This window comes from Dama dama, chromosome 7 (assembly GCF_033118175.1).
Source record: "Dama dama isolate Ldn47 chromosome 7, ASM3311817v1, whole genome shotgun sequence".
Lineage (NCBI taxonomy): Eukaryota > Metazoa > Chordata > Mammalia > Artiodactyla > Cervidae > Dama > Dama dama.
Window position 1 is genome coordinate 18,861,730 of NC_083687.1, and position 26,701 is coordinate 18,888,430.

Sequence of the window (26,701 nt, forward strand, 5' to 3'; positions counted from 1 at the left end):
GGACTTAGGCTTTCCCATGAATGGATTAATATTTCACAAGTCACTGATGAAAGAGGTGCAGTTTGCAAGAGTTTAACCTGTCAAACAAAAGTAAACAAATTAAGTCTAACTCTCTTTAGATCACTAATAGATGTAGTAGATCTTAAATTCCCTGACAGCTTTGTGTGAGAGATTTCCAGGAGTGGTCACCACTGAAGTCTCCAGCCTTCCCTGCCCCTTTCTAATTCCTTCCCCATCCAGCTCAGCCTGCCTACCTTACCATGGAACCACCGAATCCTCAGACACTCAGACTTCATAATCTAGATGTTCTTGCTTTTTTCTTTTCCTTCTGTACTTTTAATAGGTTACTGAATCCTACAAATTCTTCTCTGAATGTCTCATATCCGTTCTTCCCAATAACAATGAAAGTAATAATATTTTAACAACTGGTACATGCAGGGGTTATCTGTATTATTTCTAATCCTTACTTTGGGACCATAGGTAGCATCATTGTTCCCATTTTGCAATCAAGGAGTTGGAGGTTCAGAGCATGGGCGAATTGCTATAAAGGCAGACTTCACCTGCTAACTGTCTTACCACGCTGTCTCCCATTGCTCTCCTTTCTACATCCGTACTTGGGGCTAGACTTTAAGAGGGGCAGCGATATAATGGGGAAAACAAGAGTTGGAATAGCAATCAGAGCTCACTTGCAGGTCCTCCTCTGCCACTGACTGGTTTTGTGATCTAAGTTCATATCTTAAATTCTGAGCCCTTGTTTTCTCTTGAAAATGAGGAAACCCTAGCCAAGCCATAGAATCATCTGGGGAGATTTGTAAAAATATGGATACCCCCATAAATTCTGACTTAAATGGTCTGGATTAAAGGCTCTAGGCATTAGCATTTTTCAAAAGCTCCCCAAGCGATTCTAAAGTGCAAACAGGAAGAAGGGCCAATAGGTAGACGGTTCCCAAGGCCCATTTGTATTATCATTAGGGGGCTGTCACCATTGTCTGAGTGATTAATCTGCCTTCAGCCTCTTCTCAAAGTGTGGTTTCCATCACATTCATCTTCCCAAAACATTTGTTCGGTGACCTAAACCACATCATCTGGGAGCTTCTCATTGCACAGGAGAAAAGTACAAACCCCCAGCCCAGCCCTTAAGCTGAACTCTTCAGATTAGCCAGGCACGACCCCTCATGGTTCCCCAAACAGGCCAGACTCTTCGTGAGCCCCAAGCCTCTGCTGATGGGTATCCACTGAATGTCCTTTCCTGTCTGGCCTGATGGCTTCCCCTCCATCAGGGTATCCAGGCTTCTAAAAGAGTGAAGCCTTTCTCACACCATCCATTGATCTCCTCTCTGCACTTTTTGTTTACACTGCCCACGAGGTACATAATCACTCGCTGTACTGTTTCCTTCATTGATTCATTCATTCAGCAGTGTATCAGCACCTGCGTGGCCAGCCCTGGGCCATGTCCCAGGGCTACGACAGGCTGTTGCGGGGCAGAAGGCGGCAGACAAGCTGACCAGCATTCTCAGTGCTCTGGTGGGAGCAGCCTGGAGCTCCGGGCTCCAGAAAGGAGCCTCTCACCCAGATGGGGCAGGTTTCCATGAAATAGTGGTTTCTGACTGAGCCCTCCTAAAGGAAAAGCAAGTTATCCAGCACAAGAGGGTCTGAGTTGAGAATGTTCAGGCAGTGGGATAAGCAAGTGCAAGGCCTTGGGGAGGGAAGAGAATATGGTTCTGCAGGGGAAGGAGAACAGGTTCAAGTGAGGCATGAAGATTTAGGTGGGAAAGGTAAGCGGACACTAAATCGCACGGGACCTTGATGCTGTGTCACAGAGCCATCGTGGTATCACAACCTAAGCATGACAGTGAAAACCGACTCCACCCGGGTGGCAGTAGAAGTGGCGAGGCGTGAACTGGATTTGAAGCAGGTCAGATAGAATTTCTGGTTGATTGGCTGGAGTGGCGGAATAAGGGTGATACAGATTTCCGACTTTTTCAAGCCAAAAAGTTGGCTTAAAACTCAACATGCAGAAAACTAAGACCATGGCATCTGTTCCCATCACTTCATGCAAATAGATGGGGAAACCATGGAAACAGTGAGAGACTTTATTTTTGGGGGCTCTAAAATCACTGCAGATGGTGATTGCAGCCATGAAATTAAAAGATGTTTGCTCCTTGAAAGAAAAGCTATATGACCAACCTAGACAACATATTAAAAAGCAGAGACATTTCTTTGCCAACAAAGGTCTGTCTAGTCAAAGCTATGGTTTTTCCAGTAGTCATGTATGAATGTGAGGGTTGGACTGTAAAGAAAGCTGAGCGCCAAAGAATTGATGCTTTTGAACTGTGGTGTTGGAGAAGACTCTTGAGAGTCCCTTGGACTGCAAGGAGATCCAACCAGTCCATCCTAAAGGAAACCAGTCCTGAATACTCATTGGGAGGACTGATGCTAAAACTCTAATACTTTGGCCACCTGATGTGAAGAACTGACTCATTTGAAAAGACTCTGATGCTGGGGAAAACTGAAGGTGGGAGAAGGGGACAACAGAGGATGAGATGGTTGGATGGCATCACTGACTTGATGGACATGAGTTTGAGAAAGCTCTGGGAGATGGACAGGGAAGCCTGGCATGCTGCAGTCCATGGGGTCACAAAGAGTCAGAAACGACTGAGCAACTGAACTGAACTGAGATTTCCGACTGTGACACCCAGGTTCACTGAAATAGAGAACAGGGGAAGATGTCGTGGTTTGAAGGGAAATTCTGAGTTTAGTTTAGGATGTTTGTCAAGGGTGAGGTACTTGTGTGACAACGTAGTTGTATGGGAAACGGCTCCATATGCTGAAGCAGAGGGCAAAATGCAAGCTGAAGTGGGACTGACTGGCGTGTATATCACGATGGAAGCGGCCAGAGTGGAGGAAATGCATCAGGAAGAGTGTGTCAGTAGAGAGGAAGAGTGACCAGAAGAGAACCCTAACGCACTTCAACACTTTGAGGGTGGACACAGAAAGACAAGTCCGCAGGCGAGACTCAGAATATTCCAAAAAACCAAAAGGTCTTGGCAGTTTGGAAGATAAGAAAGGAAAATGAGGCAGGCAGGGATAGCTGGGGTCCATAAAGTTGAGTGTCACTGAGGGGCTGGCGGAAGTCAGGATGGGAACGTTTCTGACATATTTAGCAACAGGGAGGCAGTTGTTGACCTTGGTAACATTTGTTTCCATGGAGTGATTTGTGCAGAAGCCAGATTATAGATGAGGGGAGATGAGGAGTGTGGTGATGAGCATGGACAACTTCCAGAAAAATGACAGTAACTGACCCTGCAGTAGTAGTTCCACAGATGTGTGGAGTCTGGCGGGTGATTTTTATAAGATACAGGAAAGACTTGACCTTTTTTCCACAGCTCTTGGGAAGAAGAAGGACATGAATTCCAGGACATCAGTGGGATTCTTTGTAGAAAAAAAGGGGGAGATGCTTCTTCCACTGTAACAGGGAAGGGGGGAAGGGATGACTGGGGATCAGGTGAGGTCATATCTTTGATGGTAGAAGGTGGAATGAATTCTCACCTGGCTTACAGGTTTGAAGACAATGAAATAGCCTTCGTGGAAAATGAGCGGGGAGCTAGCCAGAGAAATAAAGGGTTACTGGTCAGGCCTAAGGGCCTGAGATCGGCCACCATGACTGGTGTGCTGGTGGGCTATGTTTGGGCCCGCCTGAGTGTTCTCTGGCTGGTAAATGTTCAGAAGGCAAGGCCTGTAGCAGTATCCTTCAGCCCCTGTCTTTGATTACCGTAGTATAGTATATACAGTGAACGCCTAAATGTCTTAGTCAAGGTACTTTGGGTTGCAACTATCAGAAGCTCACTCTAACTTGTTTAGCAAAAAAAGAAGAACATCTCGTGGAGTGCAGCTCCTTTATAAGGGTCAGAACTAGGCTCTCTGCTGTTTCCTTGGCCTCTCCAAGATGGCATGTGCCTGCCTCTCTCCTTCATGGCCCCCTCTCACCCTTCTGGCCCCAAATGGCCACCCCAGGCCAACGTCACAATATTTGCCAACCATGTAACAGAGACTGGAAAAAGAGAAAAAAGAAAAACGGAGACTGGCAAGTGCAGTGGTTTCCCCAACTTGAGAATACATCAGAATCTCCTGGAGAGCTCTTTTAAATAATAGATTCCTAAACACCACATTGGATTTCTGAATCCATCTTTGTGCATATGACCCCAAAACTTTGTCTTTCAGAAACGCCCCCAGGCGATCATGGTACAATTAGGCTATAAACCTGCACTTGAGAACTACTGCTCTTAGGTACCCCTCCCGCTCCCCCCATTCTCAGTTCCAAGGAGCATCTGATTGGCACCCCTGTGGTTCAGTCAGCCCTGACCAGAGGAGCCCGTCATGGGTGACCTCAGGAAGCAGCCACACGGGGCCTCTGCTGCTATGTACAGAGTCTTTGTTCAAATTAGGAAGACGTGCCCCCTTTAGGGAAGTAGAAATAAAGAAAGGCACCCCTAGGAGAGAGAAGCTGCTCACTGGCAGGGTTGGCACTTTTCCACAGGAAGAAGAGGTTCCTCTGCCCTGGATTCTAGCTCTTCACATCCTTTGTGTGCCCACCACACCGGCTCCACCCCATTTCTGTGGCGGGGGACAATTCCCAGAGGAGGGTGTGGGCTGGGAAGATTCCCAGGGGCCTCCCTGATTCAGCAGATGCCTGGTGACTATCATCTTGCTAGTTTGTTGTGGGCTTCTTACAAAGTGTACCACAGAGCTGGGTAGGGCTAGATTCGGTATTCTGATTCATTGGGGGATTTCTCTATATTCACATGGTATCAAGATAATGCAGGATCTAAAGAGTTAAAATCATACACTGATGTGATCTGAGTTCTTGGAGCCAAGTTCTCAAGAAAATAGCCTTCAATAGTTTATTGTAAAGAAAATATATTTCAAGAGGAAGTTTTCTCCTTAGAGCTCAGGAAAAAAAGACCAGAATGATAAATTTTATTTCTGGAAAAGATGGTCAGTTAGGGGCAACCTAAATTGGAGGGGAATGGCAGAAAGCTGCTGGCTGCTGAGGAGGGCATTGGACTAGGAGGAAGTACAGGCCCCTATAACTTACGCTGCTGTGGAATTCACTCCCTCGTGTTCATCTAACAGTGATTCACCCTGTGCTCGCTGTAGTGTCAGGCCCTCTTCCGGTGCTGGGGATTCAGCAGTGAACCAGACAGAAATCCTGCCCTGAAAAGCAGGGGACTGGGAGCGACCAGTAACATCTGGAAATGGAGCGGGCCTGTCGGGCAGCAGAGCTTTCCAAACATACAGACCTGGTGAATGGAGGTGTAGCCCACATTCCCGGTGGATTGCCATTCCCCCACTACCCTGGCCCTACCTGGCCCACCCAACCTCCATGTTACCCCCCAGTGTACCAGCTGGGGAGATCATTCCAGTCCCCAGCGGAGGGACACAGCACCAGCAGCACCAGCAGTAGCTGGAGGATGAAAATGCACTGATGCAAGTGTTGAACCCCTACTCGGGTGGGCAGGAGGCCTGTAAAACACTCATACCAGCACCTGCTCAAACGAGAGGAATCCTGCAGATAGAAGCCTTGCTTTCAGACACAGTAGCAATTTATTCCCTTTGCTATTATTGTCATTCAGTCGCTAAGTCATGTCCCACTCTTTGCGACCCCATGGACTGCAACACATCAGGCCTCCCTGTTCCTCACTATCTCGCGGAATTTGCCCAAGTTCATGTCCATTGGTTCGGTGATGCCATCCAACCATCTCATCCTCTGTCACCCTCTTCTCCTTTTGTCTTCACTCTTTCCCAGCATCAGGGTCTTTTCCAGTGAGCTGGCTGTTCGCATCATGTGGCCAAGATATTGGAGCTTTGGCTTCAGCATCAGTCCTTCCAATGAGTATTCAGGACTGATTTCCTTTAAGATTGACTGGTTTGATCTCCTTGCTGTCCAAGGGATTCTCAAGAGTCTCCTCCAACATCACAATTGGAAAGCAGCTTTGACATTAGATTAGATTGTTCAGGGTATTTTTTTTTCCTTGTTACTCTTCTATGTTATGAAAAAACACACATACACATTTAGGAAAATAAAACATAAATGTACAGTAACCAAATAATTATAAACAAATACCTGTGTGAGGAACCACTCAAGAAATAGAATGTTATCAGTACTCCCACAAACCACCTCCTTCTTCTGTGTGCCTTCCTAACCCCAGCCCTTCTCCTGACTTTTATGATGATTTCTTCCTTGCTTTTCTTATGTACTTTTTTACTTTCTTTTTGTTGTTTTGGCTGTGCTGGACGTCTTGTCGGGTCTTAGTTCCCAACCAGGGATCAAACCTGAGCCCTCGGCAGTGAAAGCTCGGAGTCCTAGCCACTGAACTACTGGAGAGTTCCCTAGTTTTACTACTTACGTATGCATGGATTTTGTTTTATTTGTCTGTTTAATAGCTAAGAGTCATTTAGGGTCCTGACTGATAAGTAAGTTGGGAGATCAGGCTGTGTAGTGCCATTTATTTGTTCAGTTTTTCAAAGTTGTATGCTCTTAAGAATAAGGATGAAATTCTTCTGTTTCATGTGAACTAGGCATATTGAAGAAAATTCCAAAAATGTTGTGTCCTGCCAGCACTGCTGTGAGGACTTTGGTCATTTGAACATATTCCTTCTGGTTCATCTGTTCATCTATTGATCTCGTTATTTCAGAGTCCCATCTAGAATATAGCCTTACCCTGTTAGACCACATTTTTCCAACTTTTATCTGTGTTTTTATCCAAAGTGGCACCTTTCTTTTCTTTCTTTTTTTTTTTTTTTGACCACACATCGCAGCTTGTAGGGCCTCAGTTCCCCAACCGAGGGTTGAACCTGGGCCACAGCAGTGAAAGTCCAGAGTCCTAACCACTAGATCCAGGTGGCCCTTAGTGTCTGTCTGCTGGAGATATTTGTGAGGAGAGCCGCAGGCCTCCCTACAACATGGATCTCCTCCTTGTGGCTTCTCTGCGATAGGAGAGTGTGGAGTTATGTTCCAGGGGAAGCTGTGAGGACTGGGAGGTTCTCCCCTGTGGTGTTCTGACCAGGAACTATGAATATTGCCTGTAGACTTAAGAGATGTAGGTCCAAGCTTCCCTGCTAATGGAAAGATGAGCAAGGTGACCATTTGCATCTTTGTAATGACCTCCTCCAATCTCTCTTGGAAAATGTCAAATCCCTCTCCATTTTTCTATTAGAAAAAGGAGCCATATAGATCATTGTTTAGCATAATTAACTGTTTAGAACAGAAATATTAACATATCTAGTTCACTGGTTTAGTTGGCTAGTGACCCAGTTCTGTGTGAGCGGCCACACGTGAACAGTTGGTGGGAAACTTTTTCTTAGGCCAAAGTCACATGTCATCATCCATGGAGATGATTACACTAAATCATCTGCTGGTTTACAAAATATAAAAGTGAAGGGAAAACTGAAAACTTACTGCACTGTGAAATAGTCATGACATAAAGGATTAAAAATTGGGTGTGGTTGAGAAACCCACCCTTTATTGTGCTCAGTCGCTTTAGTGGTGTCCAGCTCTCTGCGAACCTATGGACTCTAGCCTGCCAGGCTCCTCTGTCCATAGGATTCTCCAAGCAAGAATACTGGAGTCGGTTGCCATGCCTTCCTCCAGGAGATCTTCCCATCCCAGAGATTGAACTTGTGTCTCCTACATTGCAGGCAGATTCTCTACCGCTGAGCCACCAAGGAAGCCCAGAAACTGTTTATCACTTTAAATGCATTATAGAGATAACAGATTTTTTAGAGCTAGAAAGACCTTGTTAGCCCTTAAACATCACCCAGTTCCTCTTCCTTATTTACAAAAAAGCACATAACAGTTTAAACATCAGATTAATTTTTCTAGTGATATTTTGCTCTAATATTCAGCTGAATTTACATTTCCCAGTTACCTGCCACCTGAGGCTGCCATTTCACGAACCCAAGACCTCCCAGACAGCAGGGGGAGAGGTGCTTCAGATCATCTACACAGCAAATAGCAAGTGTTGACAGTAGACTGGGGTTGGCACTTAGGTCCTGACTGAGTGGTCAGCATTCCTGCAGACCCCGCATAGTCAAGGTCATAATCCTTGCAGGTGTGATAAAGCATTCCTGAAGCTAGAAACTGTTGAGGGGTAGAAACTGAGTTCCAGGCTCAGCTTTGCATCTGAACACCATGAACACAGGAGTTCCAGGAGCAAGAAAGCAGCTGGTGTCAATAAACTCTGCATCCCTGACTGGTGTCAAGAAGACTCAGCGTGCCTGGAGACTTTAGAGGGTACTGTTTGCAGTTCTCCCAATGTGACAGGAACAGTTGTTTTATAATCTAACCTGAAGGTGATGCAGGAGACTCATTAACTGACTTGGTTGGCATTTTAAGTGATCTTTTAAAGCTTTTATCGTGGATTTAATTTTTCCATCTCGGCCATGTTTTTCACAGGCTCAGAAAAAAAGCTTGAATCAGACTTCCCCCATTTCTGCTTCCAAGACCACAGATGGCCTGAGGCCAGCACCCATGCCAGGCCTCTTGAGCACCGCACTGCCAGGTCAGGAGCCCCGCCGTGAGCTCTCCTCAATCCATGCCCGTCTTCCCAGGGGACACCCTCTGCACACCCGTCATCCTGCATCTCTTCTACTCCGCCTCACCTTCACTCTGATCCTCCCTGCTTTCTGTATCCCTTCCACCTGAGTTATATACCGTGTTGCATCTGTGCCATCATTTTATATAAAAAATGAGAAATTAAAACATCTCTATTAAATTATGTTCAAAAAGTGTGCTGCTTAGAAAGAGTGAAATCTAGTATTTTGAAAATAGTAAAATGAAAATAGTATTATATGGCACATGTGACTTTGCAGCTATCCTCACATTGCTTTGTATAGGTATATTTAGAATTCACCCATCTGAGACAGAAAGTATCATGGGTCATGTCTCCCATTTCTTCTAAGCTTTGAACACCCACACTGCTCAGTAAGTACTAGAAAAGATGACACTATGAACACTAGTAGCCAGTCCCCTGTTTGGGCCTCCCTTTCCTTAAGTTGTGAGTATTTGGAGGTTCGGTGGTACTGACAGATCACTGGCTTGAGGCCTATTCCGTAGACCTTAGATGATTTGAAACTGTAGCATTTGACAGCTTTTGTTTATTACCATTTATGTGTGTTTATTTCTATGTATTACCTAAATAATCTTTCATAACCCTTACCTCTGCTTTTTGCACTTTGGTAGATAAATGTACTTCCTGCTTTCCTTTCTCATAGCCAACATCCATGATAAATCTATTTCAACAAGTTCAGTAATGTGTGTATATTGGACTCTAGGGGTTACCTGCCGGGCCTGATTTACTGTTTCTGTTGAACGTTGTCTCATGTGTTCATTCTAATAGGGCAGGATTCTGGAAGCAAAGTTATACCAGCGTCCTTAGGAACTACACAGCCCCAACAGGAAAAAGTCGTTGGATCACCTCCTGGCCAGCCAGCGGTGCAGGTAGAAGACAGTTTGCCTGGCTTCTTCTTAATGTTCAGTGTGATTGAAAGAAAATGTCACATCCCCTTCTGCTTACTAGAGGCTCTCTGGCATCGTCTGCACAGTCAACCCTGATGCCCTGTGTGCCCACAAAAGTACTCATTGAAGACCTTCCCCAAGGGCCAGGTCTTGTAATGTCGATGTTTCTAGGATGAATGCATCTATTCCTTACATACTTTCGGTGCTATCATTTCCTCATGAATCAATAATATACCAGCAGTTGTCCACCTGAAACTATCACAACATTATTAATCAGCTATACTCCAAAACAGAAAGTTTAATTAAAAAGAAAAAATTAATCCTCAAGAGAAAAAGTAAATAGAATGTGTCCCAAAATAAATTATAGTAATATATTAATACATTTGTTTAAAGAAACAATAATTTAAAGCCTTTGAATTACATTTTAGTTGAAAAATTCCATTCTGATTTTTCTTGGAAAATGTATTCATGTGAAAATATTAAGTACTTATTAAATAAAACAGTGCAAAAATTTATCTTTTAAAAATAAAAATGATTCTGAATATAAAAAATAATATACCAGCAGCCAGCACATCATAGGCACTCAAAAAATGTAGTTTACTGTTGAATGATAATGACCATTATCTTATCAAAAGTGGATCTGTTCCTCTTAGTTATACTAGAGATTTTTTTCCCCTGTCGGAGTATATGAAGTAGTCAAACCCTATGGTCTTTTAACTCATCCACTGGTCTAAAAAAGAAGAAACAAATTTTTTTGTCTTCCATTTTTTAAGGCCTTAGTTTCTTTTCCATCAGTTTTACCAGATAATAGCTTAATGAAATTTGTGATCGTCTGGGCCTGCCTGGAATACTCAGTGAAGGATCTGGCTCAGTTCTCAGGTTCTGACATAAGGAGTATTTGTTCTTTACTATGATCTAAGAAATACTCTGATAGATCACACACCTGGACTGGATGTAACAAGAGCTCAGATATGTTTGCTCCCTTATTTACCACTGAGAAGATGAGTTAAAGACTCTCTACTGAATTTTCAGTTGTTTATGAAGTTGGCACTTAAAATATTATTTTTTCAAAAATATAACGAAAGGACTTCCCTGGTCATCCAGTGGCTAAGATTCTGTGCTTCCAATGCAGGGGTCCCAAGATCGATTCCTGGTCAGGGAACTAGATTTCACATGCTGCAACTAAGAACCAGTGCAGCCAAATTAAAAATAATAATAAGCATTTAAGGGCTTCCCTGGTTGTCCAGTGGTTAAGATTCTGTTTCTACTGCAGTGGGGCATGAGTTTGATCCCTCGTCAGGAAAGTTCCATGTGTCACGAGGTGGCCAAAGGAAAAAACAAAAATATAATGAAGCGTTTGTAGAGGGAGCTAGGAATTCAGGCTTTAAGGTACAAGTGAATCCCTTCAAGGAGCTGATAGCACAGCTTTCTATAATCTTGACACAGTGCAGCTTTGCTGCATGAATCTATGGGACTTCCTTGTTTTGTTTTCCAACATAGCAAATTCTACATTCTTAGAGTGTGCTATTGATAGAGTTGAGAAGATTGCAGCCACAGTGACCTTTATGAACTGTGTTCTGCTTATGTTTTCTACAGAAGGGACTAAGAAGAGGTGTGTTTTGTCCTCAGGTGGATGGTCATCCAGGAGGACAGAAGAGGCCTGCTGCCAAACAGCTGACTAAAGGAGCTTTGTGAGTCCCCTTCGGAAATGACCCATTTTGAATGTTTTTCTAGGTTCCTAACCTTCAACAAATAGACAACAGCAGTCGGGTCATTATACTATATATTTTTTAAAGTATACTTTGGAAGTCTTTCCCTTTAGTTTGTTAGCACGTGTATATATATCAAATGTAGTTTGAGCCTACGCTTACCCTTTTGTTCTTAAGAATAGTTCTTTGCCTTCTTAGCAGCCACATACCCTTTGATTGGCCTCAGGGTCTCTGAGAAGAATGGTTTGATGAATCCCTATGTTCAGAACAGAAATGTTAACCATAAGCTTAGCTGGCCAGTGGTGAGGCATTGCCAGGGTCTGTGTGAGCACCTGCTTGAATGGTTGGTGGAAACATGGTGCTTTAGAGGCCAGGGTCATAGTTTGAGACTAAACTCAGGGTCAGACTAAACTAAACCCACCATGATGTACAAAGTATAAAACTATACTATATTTGATAACATCCCTGGGCATCTCATTGTCTTTGCATGCGAATTGTTGTGATTAGATTTCTTGACATGACTCAACACAGCCATCGGCAATTTCTCTCTGACAGCATTCTCCAGCAGTTACAGAGGGACCAAGCCCTTGCGGTGACGCCTGACAAAAGCCAGTTCCGGTCGCTCAGTGACGCGGTGCAGAGGCTGCTCTCCTACCATGTGTGCCAGGGCTCCATGCCCACGGAGGAGGACCTGAAGAAAGGTGAGCAGGCTGGAGCCCCAGAGTGCCACCTTGACCCCAGACCACCTGCCGGGGACACGCCCCACAGGAGAACCCGAGCCACGGCGCCCCCAGCTGGTCGCTGGATTACTCTTTTTCATCGCAGACCTGCCATCTTCCCAATGTACTTGGTTTCCCAGTCCATGTTGAGAATTGTGACTTATTTTTCTCAGCATTCTGTGAAGGGGTACCCAAATGTCTGGACATTTTATGGGCAAGTTTGAGGGCAGTGAATGCAGAACATTGTCGGGACTCTGGCCGCAGGTGGGACAGCCCTGGGCTAGGTGCTCTGCACGGTGATTCAGGCACAGTCCTTGCATTTAGGCTGAGTGCACCCATACCCTGAGCTGTCAGCATCACCTTTATGAATTAGATAGATACTGTAGCCCTCCAAAAGCTTTGAGGTTCCAAAGGCAGTCCAAGGTACTGCTCCACATCCAGAAACTGGCAAAACATTTAGAGGTAATGTCCTCTTATCCCACCTCGAGCTCAGCCCGTTTCGATGCCAGGCCCTGCTGCCTCTCCCAGCCATGCTGCCCAGTTCTACTCTCCTTCCCACCACCGTTCCCAGCCTGGACCCCGTTAGGCCCCCTCCGCTGCTTGAATCAGTCCCCCAGCTGCCCGCAGACTTGTCCCTCCGGCCAGGGTCTCTAATGGGAGCGCAGCCATCAGCCCACTGAGAGCTCCCCTGGGAGGGCCAGGGTGCTCTTCATCCTCATGCAGCGTAAAATAGGGATTTGGAGGCTCTGAGAAGAGCGGAGTGGGAACTGTGAGACCTTTGGAGACAGAGGACAGAGCCACAAGACCATGACCTGCGAGATGCCGTGGACTAGTTGGTGTGGTTACGGGAACCTGGTCTGCCCAGCCCAGACAGTAGGACCTCATTGTCTCAATGGTTTCAGATTTTCATGCTTTGGAAGGAAGTGGAGGCTTCGGTGACCTGAGCTAGTAGATGATTCTCTGTTCATGGATATTTGCTGCTGTTCTGTGTTTCGTGGTTTTCTTTTATAGATGATCTTAAAGGAGTTATGTTTTTGGTTTCCTAATCAGAGTTAAAATAAGCTAGTATTAAAATGAGTTTCTGAGAGCACATGCCAGTGAACAGTAAGGGAAAGCCGCACAGAAGCATCATGTCTAACCAAGGAAGAGCTAAACTCAGGAAATGGAGAAATGAAGGACCTAGTGGTTGATGTGCACTCTCTTACTATTTTTTTTTTTCTCTCTCTCTTTTTAAAGTTGACAATGAATTTGAAACAGTTGCCACTCAGCTCCTGAAAAGGACCCAAGCTATGCTTAACAAGTACAGATGCCTGCTCTTGGAGGATGCCATGGTAAAGTTCCACTGAGCACAGTCTGTTTCTTAAACTCCACAGGTCACAGCTACTAATTCAGAGACAAAAACTTCAAGGAATTACATTTTCCCACCATAGTTGAAAAGGAACAGATACTTAAAATTGTAGAAAAACTTGCTTTCGCCTATACCTACTACTAACAGCAGCTGTGGGTTGGCCAAAAAGTTTGTTCAGGTTTTCTGTACATTTTCCGTACAAACTTATTGGCCGACCCAAATACAAGCACTGTGCTTTCCATGACTGATCACTCTCAATTTCTGCCATTGTTTTCCTGGTTCCAAGTGAGAAATTGGGGCTTGGTTACGTAATTTGCCCAACGCCATACAGGCAGTAAGTTTGTAATTAGCAGAGCTGGGATTCAGACCAGGACCACCTGACCCCCCTCCATACTCCGATGCTGTCCACTGCCTCTCATCAACCGGAAGAGGCAGGAGCGGACCGGTGGCACTTCTGCTGAAGGTTGTTCAGAATAATATCTGAAGAGATGAGGTGACAGACATTAAAATTAGTTTTGTCTTGTTTTCAGTTGAGAGATCACTGAAGTCATAAAAATCATGCTTCATTTTAAAATGTACCACCTGATGGACTTTAATATGTTCACAGACTATGCAGCCATCAGCACTCCCTAATTGCAGAGCATTTTCAGCCCTCCAAATAGAAACTAAAATTGATTTTAAAGCACAGCAAATTAGAGAAAGGAGTAAGATAGCTCCGAAAATGATGGAAAGCCCAAGTCTATCTGAGATTTTAGAAGCAGTTTTAAAATCATACAGACTAATAAATTGGTCTCGTACAAGTGGCTTTTTTTGTTGTCATTGTTGCGCTGAGTCTTTGTTGCTGTGTACTGGCTTCTCTCTAGTTGCAGCAAGTAGGGGCTACTCTCTTGTTGTGGTGTGCAGATGTCTCATTGCAGTGGCTTCTCGTGTCTCGGGTTCGTGGGCTTCAGTAGTTTCAGTTCCCGGCCTCTAGAGCACAGGCTTAGTAGTTAACAGCATGTGGGCTTAGTTCCCCAAGGCATGTGGGACTCTTCCCAGACCACGGATTGAACCCATGTTCCCTGCATTGGCAGGTGGATTCTTATCCACTGTACCACCAGGGAGTCCACAGCTGGCTTTTAATTTGAAATCAGCTTTGAAAATTTACCTTGAAAGAATAGGTGAACTACATTATATATGTATACAGGATAGTGTAAATATGTATGTATGTACACATGTATGTTTGTGTTTATGTGTGTGTGTGTGTGTATATATAAATAGGCATACCTCAGAGATATTGAGGGTTTAGTTCCAGACCACGTCAATAAAGTGACTATCACAGTAAAGTTATTCACATGAACTTTTTGGTTTCCTAGTACACATAAAAGTTATGTTTACACTATACTACAGTCTGTTAAGTATGCAATAGCATTGTGTCCAGAACAAAAATATGTATATCTTCATTTAAAAATACTTTATTGCTTAAAAATGCTAACCATCATCTGAGCCTTCAGTGAATTGTAATCTTTTTGCTGCCAGAGGGTTTGAAATATTGGGAGAATTACCAAAACATGACACAGAGACATGAAGTGAGCAAATGTTGTTGGGAAAATGGTGCCCATAGACTTTCTCAATGCAGGGGTGCCACAAACCTTCAATTTGCTTTAAAAAAGTGCAGTATCTACAAAGCACAATGAAACAAGATATACCTGTAACCTATATATATTTATTTTAAATTGTGCCACCAAAGTCTGAAACAGTTGTTCTTACTTTGACAATCATTTCTGCAATTAAACTGAGATATCAAAAAGACTAACTCTGTCATTCATGAGAAAAGGATCATTTGGACAGATTTGGACAAATGGACTAATTATTTGGACAAATTATGTCTGCCATGATTTTTATGTTAAATAAGAATAAATAAGATTTGATTCTGTACAGCAAGAAATAATTCTAAGGAAAGCCTTAATACAAAACACGATCATAGGGAATTCCCCGGCAGTCCAGTGGTTAGGACTCTGCACTTTCACTACCATGGCCCAGGTTCAATCCCTGATCAGGAGACTAAGATCCCACAAGCTGTGCTGCAAGGCCAAAAGAAAACACAGTTATAGCATAGCAAAATATAAAGTAAAAGAGTATCTGAACAATAAGATTTCCGACATATTATTAAGCAGAGGAGGAAATAAGCAGAGAATAGTGCATGTAGTTGCTTGTAATTTGTGTGCAAAAAATAGAGAATGAATAATGTAAATGTGTGCATGTGCATAAAATATCTCTGGAAGAGTTTGTTAAACTGCTTGGCAGAGGGCACCTCCAGAGAGGGCCCTGGGCGGGCGGGCAAGGCATTGCGCAGGTCAAGCAAAGAAGGAAGGCTTACTTTCCACATCCCCTTTTAGGACCTTTTGAAGTTTGTACCAATGTTGTATATAACCTTTTCCCAAAAAATACAATTTAAAAAAATATGTCAATGATAAACACATTTTCTTCTCTGATTGCTTCCTCTGTCCCCCAAATGCAGCAAGATGTTCGCAGTTGTTAAAAGGCATCTGAAATGACTAGACTCTCTCATTTTTAGCGGATCAACCCCTCCGCTGAGATGGTGATGATCGACAGAATGTTCAACCAGGAGGAAAGAGCTTCTCTGTCCCGGGACAAGCGTCTGGCACTCGTAGACCCCGGTAAGAAATGTCAAGTGAAAGCCGAGGAGAGCTCCTGCCAGGGTTCCGGGGCTGTGGCTTTGGGGAGACTTTCTGAACTGACCTTGCGGTATGAGACCTGAAGGTAGATCCTGGATTCCAGGGTGAAAAAATCTGGAGTTGAGAGCAGGATATGAATCCTCTGAGAAGGTCTATGTTCTGCAAAATCCAAACCGGAATTTTACATTCTGTTAACTGAATCTTCTTCTCTCCTGTAAACTCACACTTCTCAATCTTTCTCTAGTTTTTGAGAACTAAATTAAGTCAGAAGCCTTCCCAGAGGCAACTAAACCTCAGCCAATTATTGAGTTGTCTTACTGTGTGCCAGGCCTTGTTGGGGGGAGTCAGTGAGGCCCAGTCCCTGCTCATAAGCTAATGGATGGTAGTGCTCCTTGTGGGTACTCTTTGAACACCCCATCAGCTTCCTGCCGTTTGCATCATGCTAGAGTCAACCCACATCCCGTCTTTTAGAAATGGATTCTCAGGACTGCCCTGGTGGTCCAGTGGTTAAGAATCTGCCTGCCAGTGGAGGCGGCATGGGTCCTATTCCTGACTGGGAAACTAAAATCCTGCATGCCACACGGTATGGCTGAAAAATAGGAAAAAAAGTATTCTCCATACTATTTTCTAGCCTCTGAAATTTTTAAATCCAATAACATTATAAAAATTTGTGGAGTATGGATTTTCACCCATATTTTCACCATCCTATAAATGTTTTTATTCCTACAAGTTTTCTTCCCGTTCTGGTTCCCACTTCCATATATCATTTACAGGTTGCTTTTATAGGACACCCTCCAACTGTGCTTCTGCACGTTCCTGGACATGAACGACTGACTTAGAGGGTGAGGTGGGGCAGTTTGCACCTGACCCACTGAGGGGCTGCTGTCTCGTCCTCACTGTCTCCTTCTTTCATTAACGTGCTTTTCGTTCCTAATTGCAGAGGGTTTTCAGGCTGATTTCTGTTGTTCCTTCAAACTCGATAAAGCTGCCCATGAGACGCAGTTCGGCCGGAGTGACCAGCATGGCGGTAAAACAACAAGTTCTGTGCATCTGACGGCCAAGGCCCAGGGCAGAGACCGAGGCAAAGCAGGCCTGGCAGAACCAACGAATCATGACCAGTTTCATCTAGTGCCTAATCACATCGTGGTCTCTGCAGAAGGAAACATTTCTAAAAAAACCGACTGCCTCAGCAGAGCACTGAAATTTGACAAAGTGGGCTCCGCTCAGTACCGGAGTGCATCTGAAGAGAAAACCAGCCGGAGAGACTCCACAAAAGGCAGCGAGTGCTCCCCCGGCCCTGAAGGCCACCGGAAAAACTTATCCAGAGCAGATCACGGTCCTGACAGCAAACTCTCAAGCCTCCTCGTAGATTCGCACCTGGAGATGACCTGTAATAGCTCCTTCCAGGACAAGACACTGCGGAATTCTCCAAAGAATGAAGTTTTACACACAGACATCATGAAAGGGTCAGGCGAGCCCCAGCCCGATCTCCAGCTCACTAAGAGTTTAGAAACGACATTTAAGAACATTTTGGAACTCAAAAAGGCTGGGCGGCAGTCCCAGAGTGACCCCACGGTTAGCGGCTCTGTCGAGTTAGATTTCCCCAACTTTTCTCCAATGGCTTCGCAGGAAAACTGCCTGGAAAAGTTCATCCCGGACCACAGTGAAGGCGTCGTAGAAACTGACTCTATTTTAGAAGCAGCTGTAAATAGTATCCTAGAGTGTTAATAGCGCAGTCCTCCCCGCACCCGCCCCGAGACCCCGCCCCGGACAAGTTACATTCTTTCCTGGCAAAAGCAATGGAAACGGTCTCCTGTCTCCAGCCTGCTTGATCTCTCATCACAGGTTATTCTTTCTAATTTCAATCCCATTCTTTGTTTAAGAGCAATACTCGTGGTTACAGGGAGATCTTTCAGTAAAGCTGATCATTATTAGAAAGCAGTCTGATAGGCCCTATACATTTCAAGTGTTTTCAAAGTGCTTATCGTCATTTTTTTGTTTGTTTATTTTTTTTCCCAAACACTGTAATTCAATGAGATCACAGTATACTTGGCCCTAGGTAAAATTCTGACAATCATAAGTCATTTGAAAAGAACAGACTTTATTACAGAAAATCAAACAGGACTGTTAGAAGATACTTTTTAAAGAATATCCCCATTGTATCTCCAAATTTGGGCTTTGAGGGGGGTGGGTCTCGGGGTTGTCGTGGGCCAGGAGACCGCACGGCTCTCCCCCCGGCCATCTGTGAGCAGTTAGCCCCGGCTGCTCCGCTGGGACCCACAGCCCCGGCCTGAGCACCTGGAGCACACAGCAGGGCTTCCTGTTCGTTCAAGTGCTTTTCTGATGCTCCCTGAGCAAAGCCTCACCTCTTCAGCATATCCACGTTGAATTTCATCTAGGGAAAACTGTTTTGAGTTGCGACAGCATGACTTGAGATAATCTCACCAGGCAAAATAAAGGAAAAATGGAAACTAGATAAGTGGCACAGTGTACGGGGGAGGCCAGGATCGAGCCTTGAGGAATATAATATGTATATATGTAAAAGCATATATATGATGTTCACTGTTGAGAAAAAAGCAAGCGTTTTGCATTCTACAATTGGATCTAGTCAACATACAATGTATGTTTCTGTTGGTTGCTGGGTTTTGTTTCATTCAGCCTCTCTTTGCACCCCCTCCCACAACAAATAGCCAAGTGTCAAAAGCACTTTCATTTAAAAACTGTGTTATAATTTTTCAGTTTAAATGTTAAGGGGACTTTGGCCTTGTTTCTGCTTCTTGTTGTCTGAGAACAGTAGTCACACCCCCCCGCAGCAATCATTACCAAAACATAGACAAACCAAAGGTAACCAGCCAGCCCACCACTGAAAGGAAAGATCTGAGACCCGGATGCCCACTGGAGAGCCAAAGGACACGCCCCGTCACGGTTTCTGTTTGGCCCATGTTCATGTTCATCGATGTGACTTATTGCTTTATTTATTTATATTTCTTTTCAGGGAGCTTTCCCCATTTACCTTTCTTGTACGCCTGCCCCAGGTCCTCCCATTTCTGTTGTCCCTTTCATTCTCAAGGTCACTGCAACCGTCAGTGTCCCCTAGCACTGGGACCGCTACACGTGGCGTTCCGTGTGTGCTGTCTGACATACGTGTGTGCGTGTGTCTGGGCTGTTCAGGTACAGAGGTTATTTTGGCTACAGCATGTACACAGTCACCCTCCCTCTTATGTGGACAGGCTCTCATCTCTTCTGTCCATCTCTCTGGCTTTAGAGGAACTCCCACTTGTCTTCACTCTAACACGTTGCCAAGATCTACTTCTGGCCTTCCCCAAAATGAGGACAACCCCCTGTCATCATGTTGGGCATTTCTTTTCCGAATTGGCCTGCAATGGAAAGGAGGGCTTCTGATTCCTAGAAAACACAACAACAGAAGACCTAGACTCTCCCTGCCCCTGAGTGCCCGTCCCCCCCACCAACACACAGAGAAATCCTGGGAGACCACCAGGATTCACAAAAGCAAAATACCTTCTCCCCCCTTCCACCCCTGAGCCAATAGAAACCGGAAAATCTGGGCCATTTCACAGTTGCCATGTTTTCCTTATTTGTGCCAATGTCCAAGTTGCAGACTTCCCCTTTTTTCCCATATTGTAACATATTAGAAAGATAAGTTGGTATTGCCAGTTGGAACTTTGTGTTTGGGCAGCCCTGGGATAACACCCGCTCTGAACCCCTTGATGTCACAGGCTCTTCTCCTAGGGCTCATGCTCCCCTAATTGCTAGCAAGACTTAAAGGTGGTTCCTCCTGATCAAATTCTTCTCATTGTGGAAATTTATACCCGGAAGCCTTCTTGGAGGCTACTAATGAGTTACATTAATTACTGAATCAGTGGAATTCTTAAGAGACAAGATAGATTCATGTGTATTTGTCACCTCTTTTCTTCCCTACCCTGCCCTGCTACCCCAGTCCCAGCTTTTCAATATGCCATCTTAAAGGGATTTTTAAAGACTTGACACTTGTCTAGAAAGCAGAGAGCCTAATTTACCAAAATGAAACTTGTAAATTTTTGTGTCCTTGTATGTAAGTTTACTTTTAACGGAGGAAAGATTCTAGATAATGACAAATGACGATTACGAAATGTATTTTATTCCCGTGATTAGGTCATAACTCGCATGTCGAGGCCCCTCTGGTGGAGGGTGAGAGCTCAGCCTCGGATGGCCAACATTCAGTTGTTAAGGTTCATTAGTCAAAGTTAAGTTTTAGAGCTACTCGTACTCAGTAACAAAAATCATTTTCTTTTCTTTTTTTTTTTTTTTCTTTCTGTTGTTGTTGTGGAAGAGTGTGAATTTGTTATTAAGAATTTGATTTTCTGTGTCCTTAAGTACTGCCTAAAGATAAAGCAAATTTTAAACTGGCAATTACGAAAAAGAACTATTTTAGTGCTGAAGAATTTAGTAGACTTTGTTAGATTAGGGAGGCCTTACAGACTGACTTGACTTAAAGAGGACGCGTCACTCACTGTCAGTGTGGTGTGGGCTTTATTTGCTTAAATACCTTCATTTGTATAGTATGTCTCACTTGAAATTGCTTTGTATACATTTTGTAAAAATATTTATAAAATGTTTTGTAAAAAAAAGTATAACAAATTGCAGTTTATTTTGTTATGTTGGATAAATACTGTTAAAAGAAACCAGTCAGTAACTATATTGTTAATCCATGGTTAGGAAATGTTTAGTTGGAGATTACAAAATGAAACAACCATTGCAATACAGCCAAAGATTTGGGAAAATGTGCAACTGTGATTGTCTTGATTTTGCAAAGAAGAATGGCTGCTTTTCCCAGAAGAAAAGGGTAAGTAAGTGTCCAGCGGGCATTCTGTTATTAAATCCTGTTACCCAAAACTAGCTCTGCCAGTGAAGGGGTAGGATTTTAATTGATCAGCCTATCCAAACAGTTGCCAATTAAAGTTGGTCAGTGAGAAAGTTTAGTCATGTACATGTCAGGCCTCCCTCCCAGGGCTCCTGCCACATGGGCCCTTCACTAAAGAAGGAAAAATGAGGTCATTTGAAGGTTAGATAAATGGGTCTCAATCTGCAAGAAGTTTCCTTTAGTCGTTATATTTCTTTTGTTTCTGCAGGGACAAGAAGGCTAAGGGATAGGTAAAAAATGAAAAAAATTTTTTTAAAAAAAGAAAAAGATTAACAACTGTTTGACATGAGACTTGTTCCAGAATGAACACGTTTCCCTTTGGATTCACACATTTGACCAAATTATATTGAGAAATAACCCCTGTTATATCTATAAAGTCAGCCCCAGGGGCACTTCTGATTCTTGACCTCGCTCCCAAGTGTAACTTTACCAAAATGGTCAGGAAAACTACCAGAGTGGAAACTTCATGGAGTAAGGGTCTAAGACTGCTTACCTTTTTCTTTGGGGCCTAGAATTTATACGTAGCCTCCTTATTTTATGGTTTAATGGCTCCCTTCCCCACCCCCACCATTAGGTGGTAGCAGTTGGGATAGCAAGATTCCTCAGTAATCAATATATAAAGAGGAAGTCATTCTCCTCTGTCTTAACAGTAATTAGAATAATGACATCAGTGAATGGATCCCTTGATGTCTTCTGCAGTGGTGTCCTGCTGTCGAGCTTCTCGCCTTGCTAAGGACATGTGTGTCTAACATGACACGCTTGCCCCTCCTCTGCCCATTTGCAGTGGGTGTGCACCGTGAATAAAGAGAAGGATCATCTGGCTACTTGGTTAGGATTGAAATCTGTGTGTTGTACAGGAGCACGCACAGAGGAAAAACCTCTTAGGATGGTTAGAGCCCTGAGCCCTGTGTAGCAGAGGCCCTGTCCCAGGAAAGGGGCCCTAGCACTACCTGATGTGGGAGAGTAGCCAGGGAGTTACTAGGGGAACGGGAGGGGAAAGGAAAGAAACTCTACCATCTTGGGGCACAGAAGCAGCATCGTTCAGGCAGGATATCTGTGGCACTGGATCTGAGCTCTGGCTCTGCTTCATAGACAGAGGGAGGACTCCCAGGCATCTGGCATTAAGTATCAAACTATCGAGCAGTTTGCAGGCAATGTACTAAACCCTGGGAGTCTACAGATCACTCGGGTGTGATGTCTGTACTCAAGGAGCTCAGTCTAGAGAGGAAACAAGTCCATAAATAGCTGCATTCCAAGAGAAAAGAAACTCCGGGCTAAAATTTTTCCAGATCTCCACTTGGTAGAGAGCCACGATCTATATTCCCATGCCCCCTCTTAATTCCATGGTTCTTAGTGTAATTTCCTGAGGTACGTTTAAGAAAAAATAAGTATGATACTTTTTGTATGAATGAAGATAGAGGAATTTTATAGTGTTAACTATATGGAGAAATCTGGTTCAGCAGACACACAAACTGTAGGAGCACCTTTACAATATCAGGTAGATTCTAAAGAATACATTCAGGCTAAAGTGAATAGCCTGTGTGTATCTACACTACTGCAGGTTAAAAGGCCTTCATGAGTCCCTGATCTGTATTCCTTGTAGGCATGTGCTGGAGCAAATCGTGTGTGAAGGTCAAGGAAAGCGGTACAATGGGAGGTGGGAGCGGGTGGACACGCCAAGTGTCTTTAGCAGCAGAACCTGGGAACAGGCCCCAGGACTTCACCTAAACTGTCATCAGACAGCTTCGTGCAAGTTACTGTCATCCTTCGCTTTCTTGCCTGTCAACTGGGAAGACTTGTCCTGATCCTCCACTTTTTAAGGTGTAAAATGAAGTCTTCAGGGAATGTGGAAGGGAAAAGCTAAAGTTCCTTTATCCCCAAAATAATTCACAAGCGGTCTGGGTGGTTCTGTTTTGCATTTGGTCTTACCTACAGCACACTCTCTGCCCACCCCCTCAGCTCTCCTGTGTCTACCGTCGACCTCAGGAGGCTGCCGCCCTCCACCAGTTCTCTCCTTTTCCCCTTCCACTTTTGGTCCCTTTGCTCGTTGTATATCAGAACCTAAAGCTGTTGTCCATGTTGTCTTTCCCAACTCCAGGCTCACCTGGTTGCTCTCTCCCACCTGCCGCCTGGGGGCCTCATGGCACTCTCTGAGGAGGCAAGCAGGAAATCCTGAAATAAAGTCGACTGCAAGGAGGGTCCTAATCCAAGAAAGGTCTGGGGTGGATGGGAAATTGCAAGTTGGGCCCACTTTTGGGTGTGTGGGGTGTGATGCTTTTGCCTTATTGAGAAGGCATGATTCAAAATAATCCCAAAATGCAGATATAAGGAAAGGAATCCCAGAGCCAATTCACAGAATGTTGGCTCTGAATTTTTCATTATGGATCCTAGTTCCCCCATCCGGGATCTAATCGGTGCCCCTGCATTGGTGTCTTAACCACTGGACCGCCAGGGAAGTCCCTTGCAAGGAGTCCTAAAAAACAAACATATAGTCAAGTGGTTTCTAAAACAGGCAAATCACAAGAATCTAATTACCCGGAGCGTGCTTTCTTAAACTAATAGGTAAGTAATAAACAAAGGGCACACCACAAAGTGTAAGTCTTTCTACTATTCCAGGCCCTACTCCCATTTCCCCAAAATAACCTCCGTCAACACTTTCCTATGTGTGTGTTAGTTGCTCAGTCGTGTCCAACTCTGCGACCCCATGGACTGTAGCCCGCCAGGCTCCTCTGTCCATGGGGATTCTCCAGGCAAGAATACTGGAGCAGGTTGCCATGTCCTGCTCCAGGGGATCTTCCCAACCCAGAGATTGAACCCAGGTCTCCTACATCGCAGGCAGATTTTTTACCTTCTGAGCCACCGGGGCAGCTCACACTTTCCTGTGTATCCTTCTTACTCTATTCTGTATCTTGATTTTTCAAATGTAGCCAAATGTCTGGGAGTTTTATAGTTAGGATTCTTTGGTTTTACACAACAGAAACCCTTCTGGTCAGTTAACAGCATAAAGAAGTTTTATAGGAAGGATAAAGATGAAAGGGAAGATTGAAGAGCTTGAAGACTTAAGGGAATTTTCTGCTAATCCAGTAGTTAGTACCCTGTGCTTCCATTGCAGGGGCCAAGGGGTTTGATCCCTAGTCAGGGAACTAAAATATCTCAAACCAAACAGCATGGAGAAAAAATAAATAAAAATTAAAATTCTCACTTTAACCAGAAAAAAATTAAAGTATTTGGGGGTCAAATTCCAAAAACAAAAGAACTTGAAGACTTGAGAAAGACAGGAATAAGAAAACTCCAGGAGGCCTTAGGAGATAGAAATCCTTAGAAGTCTTGCCCTGGACTAATTCTGTTTCTTCCATCGTCACTCTGTTGAAGATTCAAAATCTGGAGAAGAGAAGGTTAGGGTCTTATGGGCAGGTGGGAGTTGAAAAGATGTTCCAGAGACCCCTTCAACGGATGTATTGGGAGGTCAAGTGTGTTTGGATTTGACGCCCCACCCTCCAAAGACTGTACACGATGAAGGAGAGCTCGCTCAGCCCACAAGAGAAAAGGGGATGGAGGTAAGTAGGCCAAAAAAGAAAAAATACCACTGAGATTTCAGGACATAAAGACCTACCTCTCTGCATATATCAATAATTGCATAGTCTTCCATAAATTGTTCTAACCATTCCCTAATGATGGACAACTGAAATGGTCAAGAAAAAAAGAAAACAGGCCTATGAGGTCTGGCTATAAAGAATCAGATTCTGAAGGCTGTATATGGCTATGCCCCATTCTCATTCAGGAACCTGTTTCAAGTGAAAAATCTATCTTGCCCAGAGCTCAGGGCATATACTCAATTCACTATAAACATGTAGTCAGTGAACATTTTAGGCTTGAGAAGTACGCCATCTCTTTTTCACTGGATCAGTCTGGTGGAATGATGGCTTTGGGTCTGAGCATAAGTGTTCTGCTAGCACCATCTGCTGGCTCTGGAAAGCCTCTCCTGACTCCTGGCCTCCAAGTCTCAGCTAGAGGTGTTATGTATTACTAACACCTCTGAAAGAACCTTTAGTACCACAGAACCTATCTTTTATGTGTAGAGGGGAACTCACAAAACATTTACTTTGTTTCTTGTTTACTATGTAATAGATGTTTCATAGTTTTCTGGCCTTTCTGCCTTTCCACAAAGTAAGACACATGGTGAGGTGCTGAAAGAGCAAGTAAAAATGAGCTTCACACCACAGTCTGTGATTCTGAAGACCATGTTGTCCTTTGACATTTATTCATCAGGTACTGAGCTCTGTGCATGGCACTTTATAATTGAACTATTAATAGTTACATAGCACTTACCAAAATGATGTTTTGAGCTTAGATGGTTAATAAGTCCCTGCAGGTGTCCATTGTTTTGAGAGGTGCTGTAGAAGATTCAGAGAAGTATGTGACAAGTTCTCAGCCTTCAGAGAACCCAATCTATTCAGGGAAACAATAAGGCAAACAATACAGGATAATATCTGTGGATATGCCTGCAAGTGTGTGCCTGCATGCCTGTTAAGTCACTTCAGTCCTGTCCAGCTCTGTACAACCCTATGGACTTCAGCCCCCAGGTGCTCGTCCATAAGGATTCTCCAGGCAAGAATACTGGAATGGGTTGCCATGCCTTCCTTCAGGGGATCTTCCCAACCCAGGGATCAAACCCGTGTCTCTTATGTCTCCTGCACTGGCAGGCCGGTTCTTTACCACCAGTGCTACCTGGGAAGCCCCCATACCTGCAAGTGCTGTCAAATAATGACATTGCTTTAGACCTTAAGATAAATATATATATATATATTTAAAAGATAAATATATATACTATGCTAGACATGTGGCAACGCCTGGAGCATTTTTTTTTTCTTTTTTTTTGTCACAACTGAGGATGCTTGACATCCTATAATGCACAGGACAGCTGTCCCTGTCCTGTCAAAGAATTTTCTGGCCCCAAATGCCAGTAGTGCTGAGACTGAAAAACCTGTGCTTACGACCCTTAGATCAGTGATGAGCAAAGCAGGCATGATCTCTGTTCTCCTAGTATCATGGGGAAGAGATGTTAAAAATATAATAGCTTCCTGATAGAATTCAAGAAAGAGATTACTCAAGAACCTTGTCAAAGTGTAGTTTTCAGGCCTGAAGCATCCATATCACTTTGAAGCATGTTTAAAATGTAGAGTCTTGATTCCCGCCCCTTCCTGAATAAAAAACATGCATTTTAACAACATCCTCGGGTAACTCCTATGCACATTAATGTCTGAGACACGCTGCTCGTAAGGTTTCCAGAAAAGACAAGACGTGTGAGTTTTCATTGTTTTATGAAGACCAGGAAAGAAGGAAGCATATTCCAGGCGGTAAAAGCTGTATGAGGGAAGGTCCTGAGATAGTAAGTTGGAATTTCTAGTTTTCGGCTCAGCACCAGTAACAATTAAACACAGTGTTAAAGTTCGCTTAGCGCCAGACTTTGTGCTGAGTTTTAGATGGAGTAGTTCATGTAACTCGCCTGAGGCTAGTAATAAGGCAAGATCCATTATGTCTATCTATGGGTAAAAGAAACTCAGGGACAGGGACACAGGGGTCAAAGAATTTGCTCAGAGATCCACTGATGGAGCCAGGCCGACGTAATCACAGCGGCGTTTTTCCACCATCCTAAACGGTTCTTATTCATCTTTACCCACACGAGAGCGCCAAAGCTCTCCCCTCCCAGCTCTCCCCACCCAGCCACGCAGACGCGTAGTGCAACGAACGGAAACCGGAGGCCCAGCGCCCACACTCCACCGGAAGTCAGTGCATTGTGGGAAGCGTC

General features: G+C 44.1%; 1 protein-coding gene across 3 annotated transcripts in view; it reads left to right on the forward strand.

Annotated features, from left to right (window-relative positions):
- LOC133059510 (BRD4-interacting chromatin-remodeling complex-associated protein-like) overlaps positions 1-20,759 on the forward strand; it is a 76,747-nt gene extending 55,988 nt beyond the window's left edge. For 2 of the 3 annotated variants that reach the window (XM_061146731.1, XM_061146730.1), the window contains exons 6-12: positions 8,456-8,561; positions 9,399-9,499; positions 11,114-11,208; positions 11,782-11,927; positions 13,182-13,276; positions 15,851-15,953; positions 16,912-20,759. In XM_061146731.1, coding sequence (XP_061002714.1) covers positions 8,456-8,561; positions 9,399-9,499; positions 11,114-11,208; positions 11,782-11,927; positions 13,182-13,276; positions 15,851-15,953; positions 16,912-17,699 — 1,434 coding nt within the window. In that variant the 3' untranslated portion in view covers positions 17,700-20,759. The remainder of the gene's footprint in view (positions 1-8,455; positions 8,562-9,398; positions 9,500-11,113; positions 11,209-11,781; positions 11,928-13,181; positions 13,277-15,850; positions 15,954-16,911) is intronic. The other variant, XM_061146729.1, reaches the window with a different exon arrangement.
- Positions 20,760-26,701: the final 5,942 nt, after the last annotated feature.